The sequence below is a fragment of the Gnatocerus cornutus genome, unplaced genomic scaffold, assembly GCF_029298725.1.
Source record: "Gnatocerus cornutus isolate USDA-ARS CGAHR unplaced genomic scaffold, icGnaCorn1.1 ctg00000023.1, whole genome shotgun sequence".
NCBI lineage: Eukaryota > Metazoa > Arthropoda > Insecta > Coleoptera > Tenebrionidae > Gnatocerus > Gnatocerus cornutus.
Window position 1 is genome coordinate 735,771 of NW_028275375.1, and position 15,969 is coordinate 751,739.

Sequence of the window (15,969 nt, forward strand, 5' to 3'; positions counted from 1 at the left end):
TGAAATTTAAAACATATGATAAATAGTGGAAAACTAGTAACCTTAGTAAATTTCATTGCTCTAGAACAAAAATTGGCACAATTAAGAATTTTATAGGAAAATGTTTGAGATTCTTAGCTCGACTTAAAAATAAAAATTTCTAAAATTTGTTTTTAGCTCTATAATTTTGAAATTTGGTGCAGTTGATATGCAATTTAAAAGTAATTATCTCCGCAAATTTTTATTACTTTACAACAAAAATTGGCAGAATTACGAATTTTATAAGAAAATGTCGGAAATTTTTGGTTCCACTTCAAAATAAAAATTTCGAAAATCTGTATCTTTTGCTCACTAATTTTGCAATGTGTGCTAATTAATAAGTAACATAAAACTAATGGCTTCCGGTAATTTCATTGCTTTAGATCGAAAATTGGCAGAATTTGGAATTTTATTGAAAAGTATTGGAAATTGTTTGCTCCACTTAAAAATAAAAATTTCTAACATTTGTGTCTTTTGCTCTATAATTTTGAAATTTAAAACATATGATAAATAGTGGAAAATCAGTAACCTTAGTAAATTTCATTGCTCTAGAACAAAAATTGGCACAATTAAGAATTTTATAGGAAAATGTTTGAGATTCTTAGCTCGACTTAAAAATAAAAATTTCTAAAATTTGTGTTTTTAGCTCTATAATTTTGAAATTTGGTGCAGTTGATATGCAATTTAAAAGTAATTATCTCCGCAAATTTTTATTACTTTACAACAAAAATTGGCAGAATTACGAATTTTATAAGAAAATGTCGGAAATGTTTGGTTCCACTTAAAAATAAAAATTTCTAACATTTGTGTCTTTTGCTCTATAATTTTGAAATTAAAAACATATGATAAATAGTGGAAAACTAGTAACCTTAGTAAATTTCATTGCTCTAGAACAAAAATTGGCACAATTAAGAATTTTATAGGAAAATGTTTGAGATTTTTAGCTCTACTTAAAAAAAAAATTTCTAAAATTTGTGTTTTTTGCTCTATAATTTTGAAATTTGGTGCAACTAATAAGCAGTTTAAAAGTAGTGACCTTCGTAAATTTCATTACTTTACAACAAAAATTGGCGGAATTAGAAATTTTATAGAAAAATATTGGAAATTTTTGGTTACACTTGAAAATAAAAATTTTTAAAATCTGTATCTTTTGCTCACTAATTTTGCAATGTGTGCTAATTAATAAGTAACATAAAACTAATGCCTTCCGGTAATTTCATTGCTTTAGATCGAAAATTGGCAGAATTAGGAATTTTATTGAAAAGTATTGGAAATTGTTTGCTCCACTTAAAAATAAAAATTTCTAACATTTGTGTCTTTTGCTCTTTAATTTTGAAATTTAAAACATACAATAAATAGTGAAAAACTAGTAACCTTAGTAAATTTCATTGCTCTAGAACAAAAATTGGCAGAATTAAGAATTTTACAGGAAAATGTTCGAGATTTTTAGCTCTACTTAAAAATAAAAATTTCTAAAATTTGTGTCCTTTGCTCTATAATTTTGAAATTTGGTGCAGCTAATAAGCAGTTTTAAAGTAGTTATCTTCGCAAATTTCATTACTTTACAACAAAAATTAGCAGAAATACGAATTTTATAAGAAAACGTTGAAAATTTTTGGTTCCACTTCAAAATAAACATTTCTAAAATCTGTATCTTTTGCTCATTAATTTTGCAATTTGTACTAATTAATAAGTAACATAAAACTAATGCCCTCCGGTAATTTCATTGCTTTAGATCGAAAATTGGCGAAATTAGGAGTTTTATTGAAAAATTTTGGAAATTGTGTGCTCCACTTAAAAAAAAAAATTCTAACATTTGTGTCTTTTGCTCTATAATTTTGAAATTTTAAATATAAGATAAATAGTGAAAAACTAGTAACTTTAGTAAATTTCATTGCTCTAGAACAAAAATTGGCAAAATTAAGAATTTTATAGAAAAATATTGGAAATTTTTGGTTACACTTGAAAATAAAAATTTCTAAAATCTGTATCTTTTGCTCACTAATTTTGCAATGTGTGCTAATTAATAAGTAACATAAAACTAATGGCTTCCGGTAATTTCATTGCTTTAGATCGAAAATTGGCAGAATTTGGAATTTTATTGAAAAGTATTGGAAATTGTTTGCTCCACTTAAAAATAAAAATTTCTAACATTTGTAACTTTTGCTCTATAATTTTGAAATTTAAAACATATGATAAATAGTGGAAAACTAGTAACCTTAGTAAATTTCATTGCTCTAGAACAAAAATTGACAGAATTAAGAATTTTATAGGAAAGTGTTCGAGATTTTTTAGCTCTACTTAAAAAGAAAAATTTCTAAAATTTGTGTTTTTTGCTCTATAATTTTAAAATTTGGTGCAGCTAAGAAGCAGTTTAAAAGTAGTTATATCCGCAAATTTCATTACTTTACAACAAAAATTGGCAGAATTACGAATTTTATAAGAAAATGTCGTAAATTTTTCGTTCCACTTCAAAATAAACATTTCTAAAATTTGTGTCTTTTGGTTAGTTGCTCAAGTTCAATTAATAAGTATCTTAAAACTAATAACCTCCGAAAATTTCATTGCTCTAGAATGAAAATTGGCAGAATTAGGAATTTTAGTTTAGACTATTGACTAAATTTTATTTCGACTTGCAGCAGTGGGTTATACAATGACACCATATCCATAATGCCAAGGGAAACGAGGGTTATGGTATCCAAGCAAGTTATAGTCCATTATAGTCCACTTTACTAGCTAAAATCTAACAAGTAAAACGTCATATTACTGTTGAATATTGGATAGAAGCAATTATTCATAGGGCCACAGGGACGGCGAAAACTGATCAAAACAACGATAAATATCAACGCGGGGTCGTTTATTTTTAATTATCGACACTTTTATTATAATAAAAAGGCGAAACTGTGTCCTAATAAATTTCTAAAACCGGCGGGATCAAAATATAAAACAGCAACTCTGGGAACATTGGACAAATTGTAGTGTAAAGTCGAAAAACGTGACATATTTGCCGTGATTTATGTGGTGGGATACGTTGGTTAAATTTTTTATGCCCGAGCCAAGTTTTTCGTGGTTGCGGCACACGTTTCTCTTCTTATTATTTTTGTCATTGCAATCTCTTTCAAACACACGTGTTTAGATAAACAGTATTAATATAAATTAGGGAAAAGTTAGTAGAATGAATTAGAGGGTTGTATAGGAAAGGTACGTGCTCTGAGTGGGAAGTAGGGAATCAGTCCATAAAAGAACTGAGACGAGGATGTTTTCTGAAGTTGACTGTTCAATGTGTATAGAATACGCTCGGAAAACGAGAAAAAGGATAAGAAACACGTTTCCTATCCAAACGAAATTTGAATGAGGATTATTGGGACAAGTAAATACCGCTCTAATTAACGGCGTCATTGCGAATTTCACGTGAAAACAATACAAACGCTGGTTTAGCGCAAAAAATTACAAATTTAAATCAACCGCTTTACATAACAAAAATCCCAACAAACTCTTGATTCCATTATGCGCCTCAGAAACAGTTCTGCCAACACTGCGTAATGAATATATTTTAAATTAAATAACGCGTTTTTCCGCCGGAGAACGACTTACAAAGGAGCAATTTTAGACAGCGGGATACATGTCAGTTTTAATTAATAGATGGCGCCACAATCAAACGTCAACCGAAAAGTACCGTGCGTTCGCAATTTGGTGACAATGAATGCCCAATCACAGAGGCTCCTTTTAAATTTGGCGCCTACAATCATTCTTTTCAGGAAAAACAGCTTTTTATTAGATTAAATAGTTTTGCTATAGTTTTAGTAATGAATTTTCGCGAAAAAATGCAACTTTCGATTTTTGGAAAATGAAAAAACTGTTTCTTATGTAAAAAATTGCGATAAAAACGGTGGTGCAAACCGCATTTCAATATCTGTAATAGTTTTCGAGATATTGAGCACGAATTGTTTCGAACCTTCAAAAATTTGGCCCTCTGGCGACAACCCAAAAATTCAAACGGCCATAAATCAGTTATTTGTTGACGAACATTAAAAATTCTTGCGGCTTTGGAATTAGCGTGATATTCTGCGTAAAATGAGCTCAAATTTGTTGAGTTTGCTTACTAAAAAACCGAGGCATCAGCTAAAAACTGTTTTGAGGAGGTCATTTTCAATCACTGTTTTTAATGTGAAAACGATGTTTAATACCTTTGTGTTTACATCAATCGAAAGAGGAGCTCAAAATCTATCTACTGGCCAAATTTGAGATCTATCGGACAAATAGTTTACGAGTTATGACCAAAATTCAAAAAATTGAAAAATTTTCATCGTTTGAGTCGGATTTTTTTCGCGAAAAATTGACCATTGAATTTTCGGCTTTTGCGCACATTTTCTAACGTAAAATGAACCGAGAAAAACAATGGCGCAAACCGCATCTCAATATCTCTAATAGTTTTCGAGATATTTAACAAATTAGGAAAAATGAGAATCAACTTTCCGAAACTTTGATCGGTCATAACTCAGTTATTTGTTGTCGGATTAACCTCAAAAATCGTTACTGCCAAGTTCTCCTAATTTTTCCCCTAAAATAAAGCCTGATTTACACCCAAAAATTTCCGAAAATTTGCGCAGGATCACAATGAGCTCCACTTTCTAGTTGGCTTAGCTCGCAAGTGTCCACTTTGACAGTTATTATTTTACTATCAATTAACTTTTTATGGTTTAAGATGACAAAATCCCCCAGAATTTGACACTTGATAAATTGACAGAACACGATCGTCTTTTGACCCCCAAAACTCGATTCACACAACACCACCACCATTGTGCAACATTGCAGCAAGAACGAATCACGCGATGGAAATTCTAAAGTTTGTGACATTTGCAACTTGTACAAACCGTAGCTTATTATTGTCAAAAGCTGCAGAGAAAGTTAATTTCGTAATTAAATAAGTTTTGAGTTTTTAAAAGGTAGTAAGAGTTTGTAATCTCTCCAATTACAGAAAAAGTTGAAAGCCTCGGCAAAAAACGAAACGAAGAAATTATGTTTCAAATTACAATTAATTATTTTTAACCGAAGCTTTCTCAGACTTTCGAGTATTTAATCTCGAACTTCGCGGAGATAAAACTCAAAGATTTGAGTTTAATAGTAATTTTAATAGCTCTGTTGAAACTATAACACTAAGTGGTTGAGGAAGTTTCGTGGCGGTAATTTGTAATTTAATTTTTGCTTGGATTCAGGTTACTAACGAAAAAGGAAACATAATCCGAATTTTTATTAATTACACAAGACTTCATTAAGAGCTTGAGTTTGATAAAAAAATTCCGGCAACTTTGCATACCCCCGGAATCTGTTTTCAGGGAAAATAAATAGAGTATATAAATTAACAATTTATTAACGTGCGTTTACAAAGGAATTTCGTCCGACCTTAAGTGCGGTCTTCGCAACCTCTCTTTAATTTTTCTTCCAATTACTTTAGGCCTTCGGACGGCCTCGTTATTTCTTGTATATGAGGCCACACAAGATTGTGTTCCAATTTTTTCCACGTCCAATTAACAAACATGGAGGATTTAATTGAAAACGTCGCCCCAGAATCAGAGCAGATCACAAGAAAAAAAATTGTTTATCCCACAAAAACAAACATATTTGGTACTGTAAACAAGTTCCTAATTCGCTTCGTTTAATTTGTTTTCTTTTCATTATACGTTTATACTTGGGATTTTATTTATTTTGAGCGCAAGAGTCTGACAGGTGGAGGAAAAATTATCTCGCGACGCAATTCCGGAACTCCGGAACTACTGCTCCGGAATTGGATTAGTTTTTTTCCGAATCGCCCAAATTAGAACGTGAAATTTCCCGGAGCGGAAGAATAACGCGAAAAAATTATAAATCTGCCGCGATAAAAACCGTACACATGTCTGAAAGGAAGAATAAATGGATTATTTCCGGAATAATCCGGTCGGTGAATATTGAAGACATTCAAGTTGATGGAACGATTTTCGCGACCTCAATCCGACTTTCACGCATCGCTGCTTTCCGTACAAAAGAATAAATTATCTGAAAAATTACGTACGTTTAAAGGGCATCCGCATCGACACATCTTAACCTCTCAACACACAACTTTACGCGGCACAACCCCAAACACCGGAACACGCATTCGTCGTAAAATCCGGGTAAGCACTGAAACTCAGACGCGACTCCGGTTATTATCGCACAAACTGCAAAATCGCACAAGCGCAATGAACCCTTTTTTGGTTTTTGCAACAAACTATTCTTATACTGGCGGCCTGTTAACTGCGTTTTACTGCCACTTAAAGTCGGAACAGTTCCGGGGAGGACGAACACGGCTTTGTTCTCGCAACGGCGAAACTGAACGAAATTTTGGCGGATGCGCCGGGTGGATAAAAACTTGTAGCACCTTAGCAAACTTTCTTGCGAGTACGACACGTCGCCTCTTTCAGAATTCACAACTGAAATCTGGTTTGTACCAAATATTGTACGTGCGACGCTTCATGAGCGAGTTTAAACATCAAACGAGTGTGTATCAAAAATCAATATTTCTTCCGTTGCTTTTCAACTTGAGCGGAAAAACGAGTACGACTAATCTGTGTAAACTTCTCTGATATGTTGCTTTATCCCAACTAAACGCAAGAGTTAAGAACTAGAGCTGAACTAACCGTAAATTGTTTTGCTTGGAGAAAGTTAAACATAATATTGGACAGTTTAATAAACAAACCTCTTATCTTTAGTTTGAAACTTGAGCAGCTTGTACAGTACAGTCGGCTTAAAAAAAAAGAGCTAACGAGGTAAACTCTCAACACGTCATAACTCAACACATAAAACAAATTTTAGAGTACGTGGATTTCGAATCTGCGTGAAGTTCTGCATAAACTGAGCTATAATAATGCAAATTTGCTCTAAAAATAAGAGAGATATCGACCTCAGAACTTTGCCATAGTTTTAGTCAGGAATTTTCGCGAAAAATTGCAACTTTCGACTTTTGGAAAATCAAAACACGGTTTCTTATGTAAAAAATCGCGAGAAAAACGATGGCACAAACCGCATCTGAATATCTTTAATAGTTTCCGAGATATCAAGCACGAAATGTTCAGAACCTTCAAAAATTTGGCCTTCTGGCGACACCCCAAAAATTCAAACGGCCATAACTCAACTATTTGTTGACGAAAATTAAAAATTCTTGCGGCTTTGGATTCAGCGTGACATTCTGAGTAAAATTTTGTTGAGTTTGCTTAATCGATAAACGAGGCATTAGCCAAAAACTGTTTTGAAGAGGTAGTTTTGGGGTGATTTTTATCACTGTTTTCAATGTAACAACGACGTTTAATACCTTTGTGTTTACGTCAGTCGAAAGAGAAGCTCAAGATCTATCTACTGACCAAAATTGAAATCGATCGGACAAATACTTTACGAGTTATGGCAAAATAAAAAATTTTCATCGTTTGAGTCGGATTTTTTTTTCGCAAAAAATCGACTATTGAATTTTGGACTTTTGAACACATTTTCTAACGTAAAATGAGTCGAGAAAAACAATGGAACAAACCGCATCTCAATATCTCTAATAGTTTCCGAGATATTTAACTTTAAAAATTAGAAAAAATTAGGAAAAATGAAATTCAACTTTCCGAAACTTTGATCGGGCATAACTCAGTTATCTGTTGTCGCATCTGAATTTAAATCGCAGATTTGGAATCTGCGCAAAATTCTGCGTACACTGATGTATAATAACTCAAGTTTACTCCAAAAAATTAGCGAAATTAGAAGTTTGGCATAGTTTTAAGTCATGCATTTATTTAAATCTCTTTTAGAACTAATTTTTAATTTAATTAATTCCTAATTATTACACATAACTTTGACAAAGTTAACTTCAAAAATCGCCATTAGTAATTTTCCCCTGATTTTCTCCCTAAAATGAAAGCCTGATTTACACCCAAACATTTCCAAAAATTTACGCAATGAGCTCCAGTTTCCGGTTGATTTGAGTAGCAAGTGTCCACTTTGACAGTAATTTTTTATTTAAAGTTGGAATCTTGATTAATTAACTTTGGAAGGTTTAAGATGACAAAACTTTCCAGAATTTGACACTTATTAATTGACAGAACTTACACGATCGTCTTTTGTCCTGCTAAACCCGATTCACACAACACCACCACCATTGTGCAACATTGCAACAAGAACGAATCACACGATGGAAATTCTAAAATTTGTAACATTTGCAACATAAACAAACCGTCGCTTATTATTGTTGAAAGCTGTAGAGAAAGTTAATTTAGTAATTAAATTAGTTTTGAATTTTTAAAAGGTAGTAAGAGTTTGTAATCTCTCCAATTACAGAAAAAGTTGAGAGAGTTGAAATTCAAGAATTCTTATGTTTTTGGATTCAGCATGACATTCTGCGTAAAATGAGACCCAAATTTGTTGAGTTGGCTTAAAAATAAACGAGGCATTGGCCAAAAACTGTTTTGAAAATATCATTTTAAGGTGATTTTCAATCAATGTTTTCAAAATGAAAACGACATTTAATAGCTTTGAATTATACATCAGTCGAAAGAGGAGCTCAAAATCTATCTTCTGGCCAAACTTGAGATCTATCGGACAAATAGTTTACGAGTTATGGCCAAAAATTAAAAAAATGAAAAATTTTCATCGTTTGAGTCGTTTTTTTTTTCACGAAAAATTTTGGGCTTTTCAAAACATTATCTAACGTAAAATGAGCCGATGGCGCAAACCGCATCTCAATATCTCAAATAGTTTCCGAGATATTTAACTTAGTCATAAATTTTCGGGAAAAACTGCATCTATTTCTTAAGTAAAAAATTGCGAGAAAAGCGGTTTTAAAAAGGGTTATTTTATATTCGCTTTAATTCCAGAGCTATCGAGCAAAATTGTTTTCGAACCTCCAAAATTTTAGCCCGCTGGCGACAACCCAAAATTCCAAACGCCTCTAACTCAGTTATTTGATGACGTACGAGAAAAATAAGGATATTTTTGGATTCAGCGCGAAATTCTGCGTTAAATGAGCCCATATAAATCAAATTCGTATACAAATAAACGAGATATCGACCGAATTACATTTTCAGAGGGTGGATATTAGGGTTATTTTTAAGACGCTGTTTATTTATTTATATATTTATTATTGAATTATATATCGATCGAAAAAGGAGCTCGAGATCTATCAACTCGCCAAATCTCAGATTTATCGGGCAAATAGTTAACGAGTGGTCATCAAAAAAGGAAAAATTGAAATTTTTACTGAAAATCGACCATCGAACTTTTCACTTTTCTAAAGCGTATTCTAAAGCAAAATGACCCGAGAAAAACGATGGTAAAAACAGTTTCTCAAAATCTTTCGTAGTTTCGGAGGTATTGAGCTCTGAAAATTTTGAAAACTCAAAATCCAATATCCGAAACTTTGATCGCTCATAACTCAGTTTTTGGATTCTGCGTAAAATTCTGGATAAAATGAGCCCTAATAACACATATTTGCTCCAAAAATAAACGAGATATCGATCGACTCATGAGCTCATTTCTTTTGCTACTGAATGTACGACTAAGTCAGATTTTCGCAAGACTGGAGTTAGTTGAATTATTTAAAAATACACTGTATTTAATTTCAGTTGTACAATAAGTCTCTGGAAACAAAAGCGCAGTTGAAATGAATATTTGATGAAACTCATGCTGTTTCACCATGTTCAATCATCGAAATATAATTGCATTATTTATGAAAAGTGCAATACTGGGGCTAGAAACTCGCAGCAGCTTCAGTAAAATTTAATTTAAAAAGTTCGTGTTTCAAGGCGCATAATAATGTTCTCTTAAACAAATGCGATTTCGTAGTATTAATACTTGTTTGTTCTATTTCTGGAATGTTCAATTATCAGCGAGAAGGAAGAAAAAGACATTAATATCGCCCCCTTCCAAATCCCATTAAATAGCAGCATGGCAAAAATGAAAGGCAATAATTGTAATAACACAAGTTTTTCGTGGAAAAATAATCCGATTTGAGATGAGCATTACACAAAAGGAAACATATCGAATGAAATAATTTGAATTTCAAATGAGAAGTACAATCGAGTTACTGCTCCTCTCTTTGTCGCCTCTTTTTTTGATCTGCCATTGTAATAATATTGGCTACATCTTGGGATAGCAATGGACGGAAAAGATATAAACGAAATTGTGTTGATGGTCGCGGATATTATTGTTGAATTGAAAAACTTTGGCGTCGACGCTTTTATTAAATTTGAAAATAACAGAATAACCCGTTATGAAATGACGTTACCGCGGTGTAATTGCTTAGCCGAGTTTCATTCAATCTCTGCTTTATTTTTTATTTTACATTATCCTGGACTCGGGCTATTCATCCTTTCGGCATAAAACAAGAACATTTGCATTGCAGCGCTATGAAAAACCGAGGGCAAAGTTCAAACAGAAAGTAATTACACGGCATTAAAAGTAGCAAAAAAACAAATAATAGAGACGAACCGGCTATTTATCGATTATTAATTATTTAAAATACAGTGTCATCGGTTCGACGCAAACAAAACTGTTTTTTCACCTCTGAAGCGACACACAAAAACGCCGCGGGAAAGTAAGCTTTATGTTCACAGTTCTGCGTTTTCACTGCGGTGCCGGTGGGTGTCAGTTATTGTTTCAACGTTTGTTTTCTTTACGATTAAAACATTTATACAGTTTTTCTTTATCCCCTTCTTTCGACAAACATTTTATTTAAGCAGTGTCACTAAAATGGTAATTGAAACTCGTAAAACCAAGTTTAAGAAGATAAATGGCTAATTTGCGTCGTTATTCTGAAGAGGACGTAAACAGTGTTTTATTGCTGCAGGAGAATCCTGTCAGTCCTTGTGTTATTGTTGTTATTATTTCTATTTTCTTCTTCTTTCTCGGCGAAGATCGCATCTTTCGATCTGTCTTAGTTTCGGAGGTATCGAGCTGGAACTAAAAATTCACTTCACAACTTTAAACGCTTCTAATTCGCTTATTTATTGACGCACGTGAATATGTCGCTCAGTTTTGGATTCTGCGTGAAATTCTGCGTAAAATGAGCACAAAAAATTCAAGTTTGCTGTGCTAATAACCGATAAAAAACGCTTCTCAACCGTATTGGGGAAATTGGGACGGGTGCGACATCTATCGGCGTTCGTCTGAAACTTACTTCTACTTTATGTTTAAGCCCTTTCCTGCTTAGAACAAAAGTGATTTTAGATGTTTTGTTTACTATTTAAATGGTCATAAGTTATATTGTTCAAGAGTAAATAGCTAACCTCTAAATTAGAAGAAATTTTAAACGCTTCTAACAAAGTTATTGTTAAAAATTCGTAAAATTTCAGCTTTTACGCAAAATTCTGCGTTAAATAAGCAGCAATAGTTTAAAATTAAGGGAGATTTCGACCGATTTTTTTTAGGGGAATTATGGAAGATGTCAAAAAAACAAAATATCCCTAAAATTAGCATTTGATTTCCGTAGGCACTTATGAATCCAATCTTTTTAACATTTGGAATAAACACATTCTCCAGCAATCCACGTGGACTCCAGTCCAAGATCTTCAGTCAGAACAACAAAGTCGGCGTCCGCCCCAAAATTAAGAGTCCCTTTCACCCCTTCAATTCCCAGAGCCTTGGCCGGATGTAGACTCGCTGCTTCTAAAGCATACTCCGTGGAGCACTCTAAAAATCGCGAGTTAGATCTTTTCAAACATGTTTTTTTTTAAATTGGTACCTGTGGCACATTTGAAACATTTAACACACTCAATCATTGACGCTATACTTCCGCAAAGAGTCTGAGTGTTGGCAATGTACGCTCTACCGTCTCGAACTTCAATCTGGAATTGTCCGAGATTGTAGGTTCCTGCATCCAGACCTAGAGCGGCGATTGCGTCTGTTACAAGAACTAAACCTTTTGGATGGACTCTGTATGCAATACGAAGAGCTGCAGGGTGGGTATGCACACCATCTGCAATTATTCCAAAATAAACAGTCTTATCTTTAGGGATTTTATTGGAAGTTAAAAGACCCACCAAGCCGGGATCGCGATGATGGAACTAAAAACAAAACAATAAAAAGGCGAATTTAATTTAATTGGGTGTTAATTACTGGTAGCATTGCGTTGAATAAGTGCGTTATGAGCGTCGCACCGTTCTTCACCGCCTCCTCGCCAGCGGCCAGGTCAGCCATGGAATGGCCTATATAAAGTCATTATCACAACACAACAATTTCATTGATTTTCGTACCAACTGAGACAACAATCCCGGAAGACGACAGTTTTCTTATGACATCACCAGCATTGTCCAGTTCCGGCGCTAAAGTTATTATGGCGATGTTGTCCAAGCCCCCATAAGTCTCCGTCACTGTTTCAATCCCCTAAAAAAATCATCAATTTAGAGTTACTGGGGACAAACTTTCGTACATTTTCAAGCGGTTTGATACAACCGGGAGGGTGAGCCCCCTTCTTCTCCACATTAATAAACGGCCCCTCTACGTGAACTCCTAAAATAGTAGCCCCGTGTTTCCCCCCGGGTCTCTTTTTAATCTTCCCTACGATTTTATGGTAGAATTCTATCGGCGACGTCACGATGGTGGGGCAATAAGCAGTGACCCCATGACTGAGGAGGTTTTTAGACACAAGATCTAAACCTTCTTCCAATTTGTCGATATTGTAGGAAAAGTCGTGTCCAAACCCGCCTAAAAAAACAGTGAAAAAGAGTTGATAAAAACCGGCTCTCACCATTAATTTGTAGCTCTATGAATCCAGGAGCGATAATGTGTCCTTTACAATCAATCTTCGCCGATGACAGGATTTTCTCATCGTAGAAGACTTTTTCTGGGTCAATTATCTTACCATCGCGCACCCACAAGTCCTCCTTAATTATTTTGTGGTCCCGCAGGATTTTACAGTTGATAAATTGGACCAATTTCGAGCGGCTCATAATTTGATAGTGAACTCACCTCTAGTTTATCTAATAATCCTAGTATCACAGTATTTATGGGGATTGAGGTTAGGTTATCAAAGGCCTTGAGATTAGGAATTATACAAACAAAGTCTGATTGCGTAGTGATGCGATTTAAATTTATTGATTCGTTATGATACAGTTTCATCAATTTGAGGCTGCAAGTTCAAATTGAGGACTTTGACGTTTGATGACGTTCGAAAACCAGTGGCGTAACGCGTAATGGGACAATAAAATTAAACGGAGCAAACTTTTTAATAAAACTCGAACAATACAACACAAGAACACGAATAGAATAATTAAAACTGAAACATTAATAGACTTTTGAACCTACATCTAAAGATACTAAATAATTATACTTTTAATAAAGAATAGTGTCGATATAAGCATGTTAAATACGGAATAGATAAAACTATTCATCTTTCATGAACAAAGCGTCTAGCATAATGACGTGATGGTAATTTTTATCAACTGTGATAATTCGACCCTCGGTCGTGACTTTCAAGCCACAACAACGTGAAACCTACAAGAGAGTTTACTACTGATTTTTTTCCGCCTCTATTTCAATATCACCCTGTATTATTTGTTACCTTTAAATATGGGCAGCGGAATTCTGCCACAAAAGTCCCGTCCGGCTTATAAACGACAACATGGAAGAAGTTCCCGTGGGAATCCCCAGTTAAAATGTACCCAGACATGGACAAATCGATACCATTGGGGAAGACAGTAGTGCGCTTATCCCCAATCTTCCGCAAAAGGTTCCCTTCTTCGTCGATAACCACAATGTTATGGGCTTTGAAATCACAGATGTAAAGTTCTTTACCTAAAAAAGAACCTCAGGGTCTAAATCCTCCATGATAAATACGTACCAGCAACGGTTATATCCGACGGCTCTTCCATAAAATTGGTGCAGTCAATAGATCTCAAAAAATCATTTCGTCCGATTATAAAAACAGTGGGGGTGACACTGTCGACGACGACAATATCCTCCTTGGCTGTGACGGCAATCCCAGCGACTATATCTATGTATTGTATGAAAATCTTCTTGACGAATTTCCCATTTTCCGTGAAAATTTGCATTCGAGAGCGTTCGTACCCGCGGTCACAAACCACATACTGTCGCTGAATGGGCATGAAAGCCACTTTGCGCGGGTGCCACAAGTACCCATCATGCCTCCCCGTCTCCCCAAACTGTAATTTAAAAGCTCCCGTTTTGTCGAAAATCTAAAAGGGAAAAAGAAGTGAAAGACCGTTATAACCACGCCAACAGGTATTGCTTCTACTTTGATTGTCTCGGCCAGAACGCAATATCCGTGCTCGCGGTTTTACCTGAATTCGATGGTTGCTGCTGTCAGCAACAACAATGTCTTCGTCTAAGCCTAAACAAAGTCCGTGCGGGGAATTAAACTGACCCGAACCGTTTCCTTTTTGCCCGAACGTTTTGTAAATTTGCATGGTTTTTACAATGTTTGTGTTAGGGGGGCTATCAGGATCAGTGGTTGATAGAGAAAGGTCTGGGTTAACGTAACACTTCGAGTTGCTAGGTTCGGAGGCAACTAAGGGTATGTTAAGGGAGTCGTAAGGAAAAACATCTACAAGAAGGAACCATGAGTTAGCAAAATGAAAAAATCTCTAAATCGTCCTTCGAGGATTCTTAATTAAGTTAGTTGGAAACTCACTATTAGTACAGCGAGGTTTCGCCGTTTCTTCAGCTGGTTCCTCAACATTGAGATTAAGAACAGAGGTGGTGTCAGTGTCGCGACCATCCAAAGAGCTCCATTGAACACCCTCACCAACAACAGGCCATGGCGTGTTAAAAAGCTTGGAGAGATCCTCCCCACTGGCATTCTCTTCGTCTCTGATCCCCTTCAAATCCGCCAGTTTCAACAAAGTTTCGCTGATCTTCACATTCTGACCTGCGTGTTCATTAACCAGAGCGTCCTGCAAAACCTCAAACTCCCCATCTAACATCTTCACAATCTCATCTCTTTGCGTCCTCATCAACTGCTGGTACCGTTTGTGAACGTCGTTAACATAACTGATCGTTTCTGAGCGATACCTTGAAGTTATCTCAAGAGACCTCTTCAATTCGTACGATATTTTTAACAAATTCTCGATATATTTGGTTCCTGTCCAAAACTGCCAAGATATGGTCCGTCTAATCGTCGCTGCAAGAGCTTCAACGGGCGAGGAATCAGCAGTTTCTGCGTTATGAAGAAGTCTTCCTAGGGATTCAACGTTGTCGATGTTGTCTAAGTGGAAGATGCGGTGGGAACTGAAGCAAATCATCATTTTGTGGGCGCCGTCACAGACCGAGCATAAGTAATGTTTGCATGTGGCGCAGTACGACTTGGATTTTTCTCTTCGGACGCACATTGTGCAGCCCGGGACTGAAAACTGGGAAGAGTCGTTGTCCCAGGAGTCGGACGAGCCAGGGTCTGAAGACATCTAAACAAAAATCAGCAATAATAAGCGCCCGTTGTTTAATTAGTGAACACGCTGTATATAAAATATGTCGCACGGATCAAAGGGAGTTGCCTCGTTGCTATGCGCAACTTTGTCTTTGATTTTTGCCGATTTTATTGGTTTGGAGGCTGATAACTGATAAAAACTGTGGATATTTGTACTTACTGTGATAAGAGGTGTAAAAAACTGGTAAAACACCACAAAAAAGGGTAAAAAAGTGTTAAAATTGTGATGTAGACGACGAAAGAAGGAAGCGACGCGCAGAAAAAGGATGTAGATGGCGCCACTTGCGCGACTTGGGAGTTTTAAACAGTCTTAAACGATAATAATTTTGTAAATTCAAGGAAACAACTACAAATCCAATAAATATTAATAAAATAAAAACAAATTAAGGATTTCGAAGGCACTTTTATGTAATTTGTGGATCGTAGCAGGAATTCAGAGGCTGTTTTGACTATTCTCCGCAAACATTAAAATTTGAACAAAAACCTTTCCAAAACTAAGGCGATGTGGATTTTTACTACCAAAT

General features: G+C 35.1%; 3 protein-coding genes across 3 annotated transcripts in view; all 3 read right to left on the reverse strand.

The window, feature by feature from the left end:
• Positions 1 to 6,170, reverse strand: part of LOC148166179 (uncharacterized) — an 86,235-nt gene extending 80,065 nt beyond the window's left edge. The window contains exon 1 of the mRNA XM_088048900.1: positions 6,068 to 6,170. The gene's annotated coding sequence lies outside the window, so the exon portion shown is untranslated. The remainder of the gene's footprint in view (positions 1 to 6,067) is intronic.
• Positions 6,171 to 11,465: 5,295 nt separating this feature from the next.
• LOC148166180 (N-acetylglucosamine-6-phosphate deacetylase-like) lies at positions 11,466 to 13,041 on the reverse strand. The gene is made up of 6 exons (XM_088049011.1): positions 12,752 to 13,041; positions 12,434 to 12,708; positions 12,258 to 12,387; positions 12,121 to 12,209; positions 11,747 to 12,068; positions 11,466 to 11,694 (listed from the first exon to the last, which is right to left on the reverse strand). The coding sequence occupies exons 1-6, from the start codon at positions 12,951 to 12,953 to the stop codon at positions 11,516 to 11,518; spliced, it is 1,197 nt and encodes a 398-aa protein (XP_087905137.1). The 5' UTR covers positions 12,954 to 13,041; the 3' UTR covers positions 11,466 to 11,515.
• A 76-nt stretch (positions 13,042 to 13,117) lies between these two features.
• Positions 13,118 to 15,713, reverse strand: LOC148166181 (uncharacterized). Its single transcript, XM_088049012.1, has 6 exons — positions 15,606 to 15,713; positions 14,654 to 15,422; positions 14,304 to 14,566; positions 13,844 to 14,198; positions 13,565 to 13,797; positions 13,118 to 13,497 (listed from the first exon to the last, which is right to left on the reverse strand). Exons 2-6 carry the CDS (start codon positions 15,420 to 15,422, stop codon positions 13,387 to 13,389), a joined length of 1,731 nt encoding a protein of 576 aa, XP_087905138.1. The 5' UTR covers positions 15,606 to 15,713; the 3' UTR covers positions 13,118 to 13,386.
• Positions 15,714 to 15,969: the final 256 nt, after the last annotated feature.

Bases quoted from the DNA above. Each gene is read 5' to 3' on its own strand.
- LOC148166180 (XM_088049011.1), bottom strand. From the start codon at position 12,953: ATGAGCCGCTCGAAATTGGTCCAATTTATCAACTGTAAAATCCTGCGG. The intron at 12,709-12,751 runs GTGAGAGCCGGT...CTGTTTTTTTAG, and splicing joins CATAGAGCTACAAATTAATG to GCGGGTTTGGACACGACTTT. The intron at 12,388-12,433 runs GTACGAAAGTTT...TGATTTTTTTAG, and splicing joins GTATCAAACCGCTTGAAAAT to GGGATTGAAACAGTGACGGA.
- LOC148166181 (XM_088049012.1), bottom strand. From the start codon at position 15,422: ATGTCTTCAGACCCTGGCTCGTCCGACTCCTGGGACAACGACTCTTCC. The intron at 14,567-14,653 runs GTGAGTTTCCAA...TCCTTCTTGTAG, and splicing joins GAAACCTCGCTGTACTAATA to ATGTTTTTCCTTACGACTCC. The intron at 13,498-13,564 runs GTAACAAATAAT...ACTCTCTTGTAG, and splicing joins TCCGCTGCCCATATTTAAAG to GTTTCACGTTGTTGTGGCTT.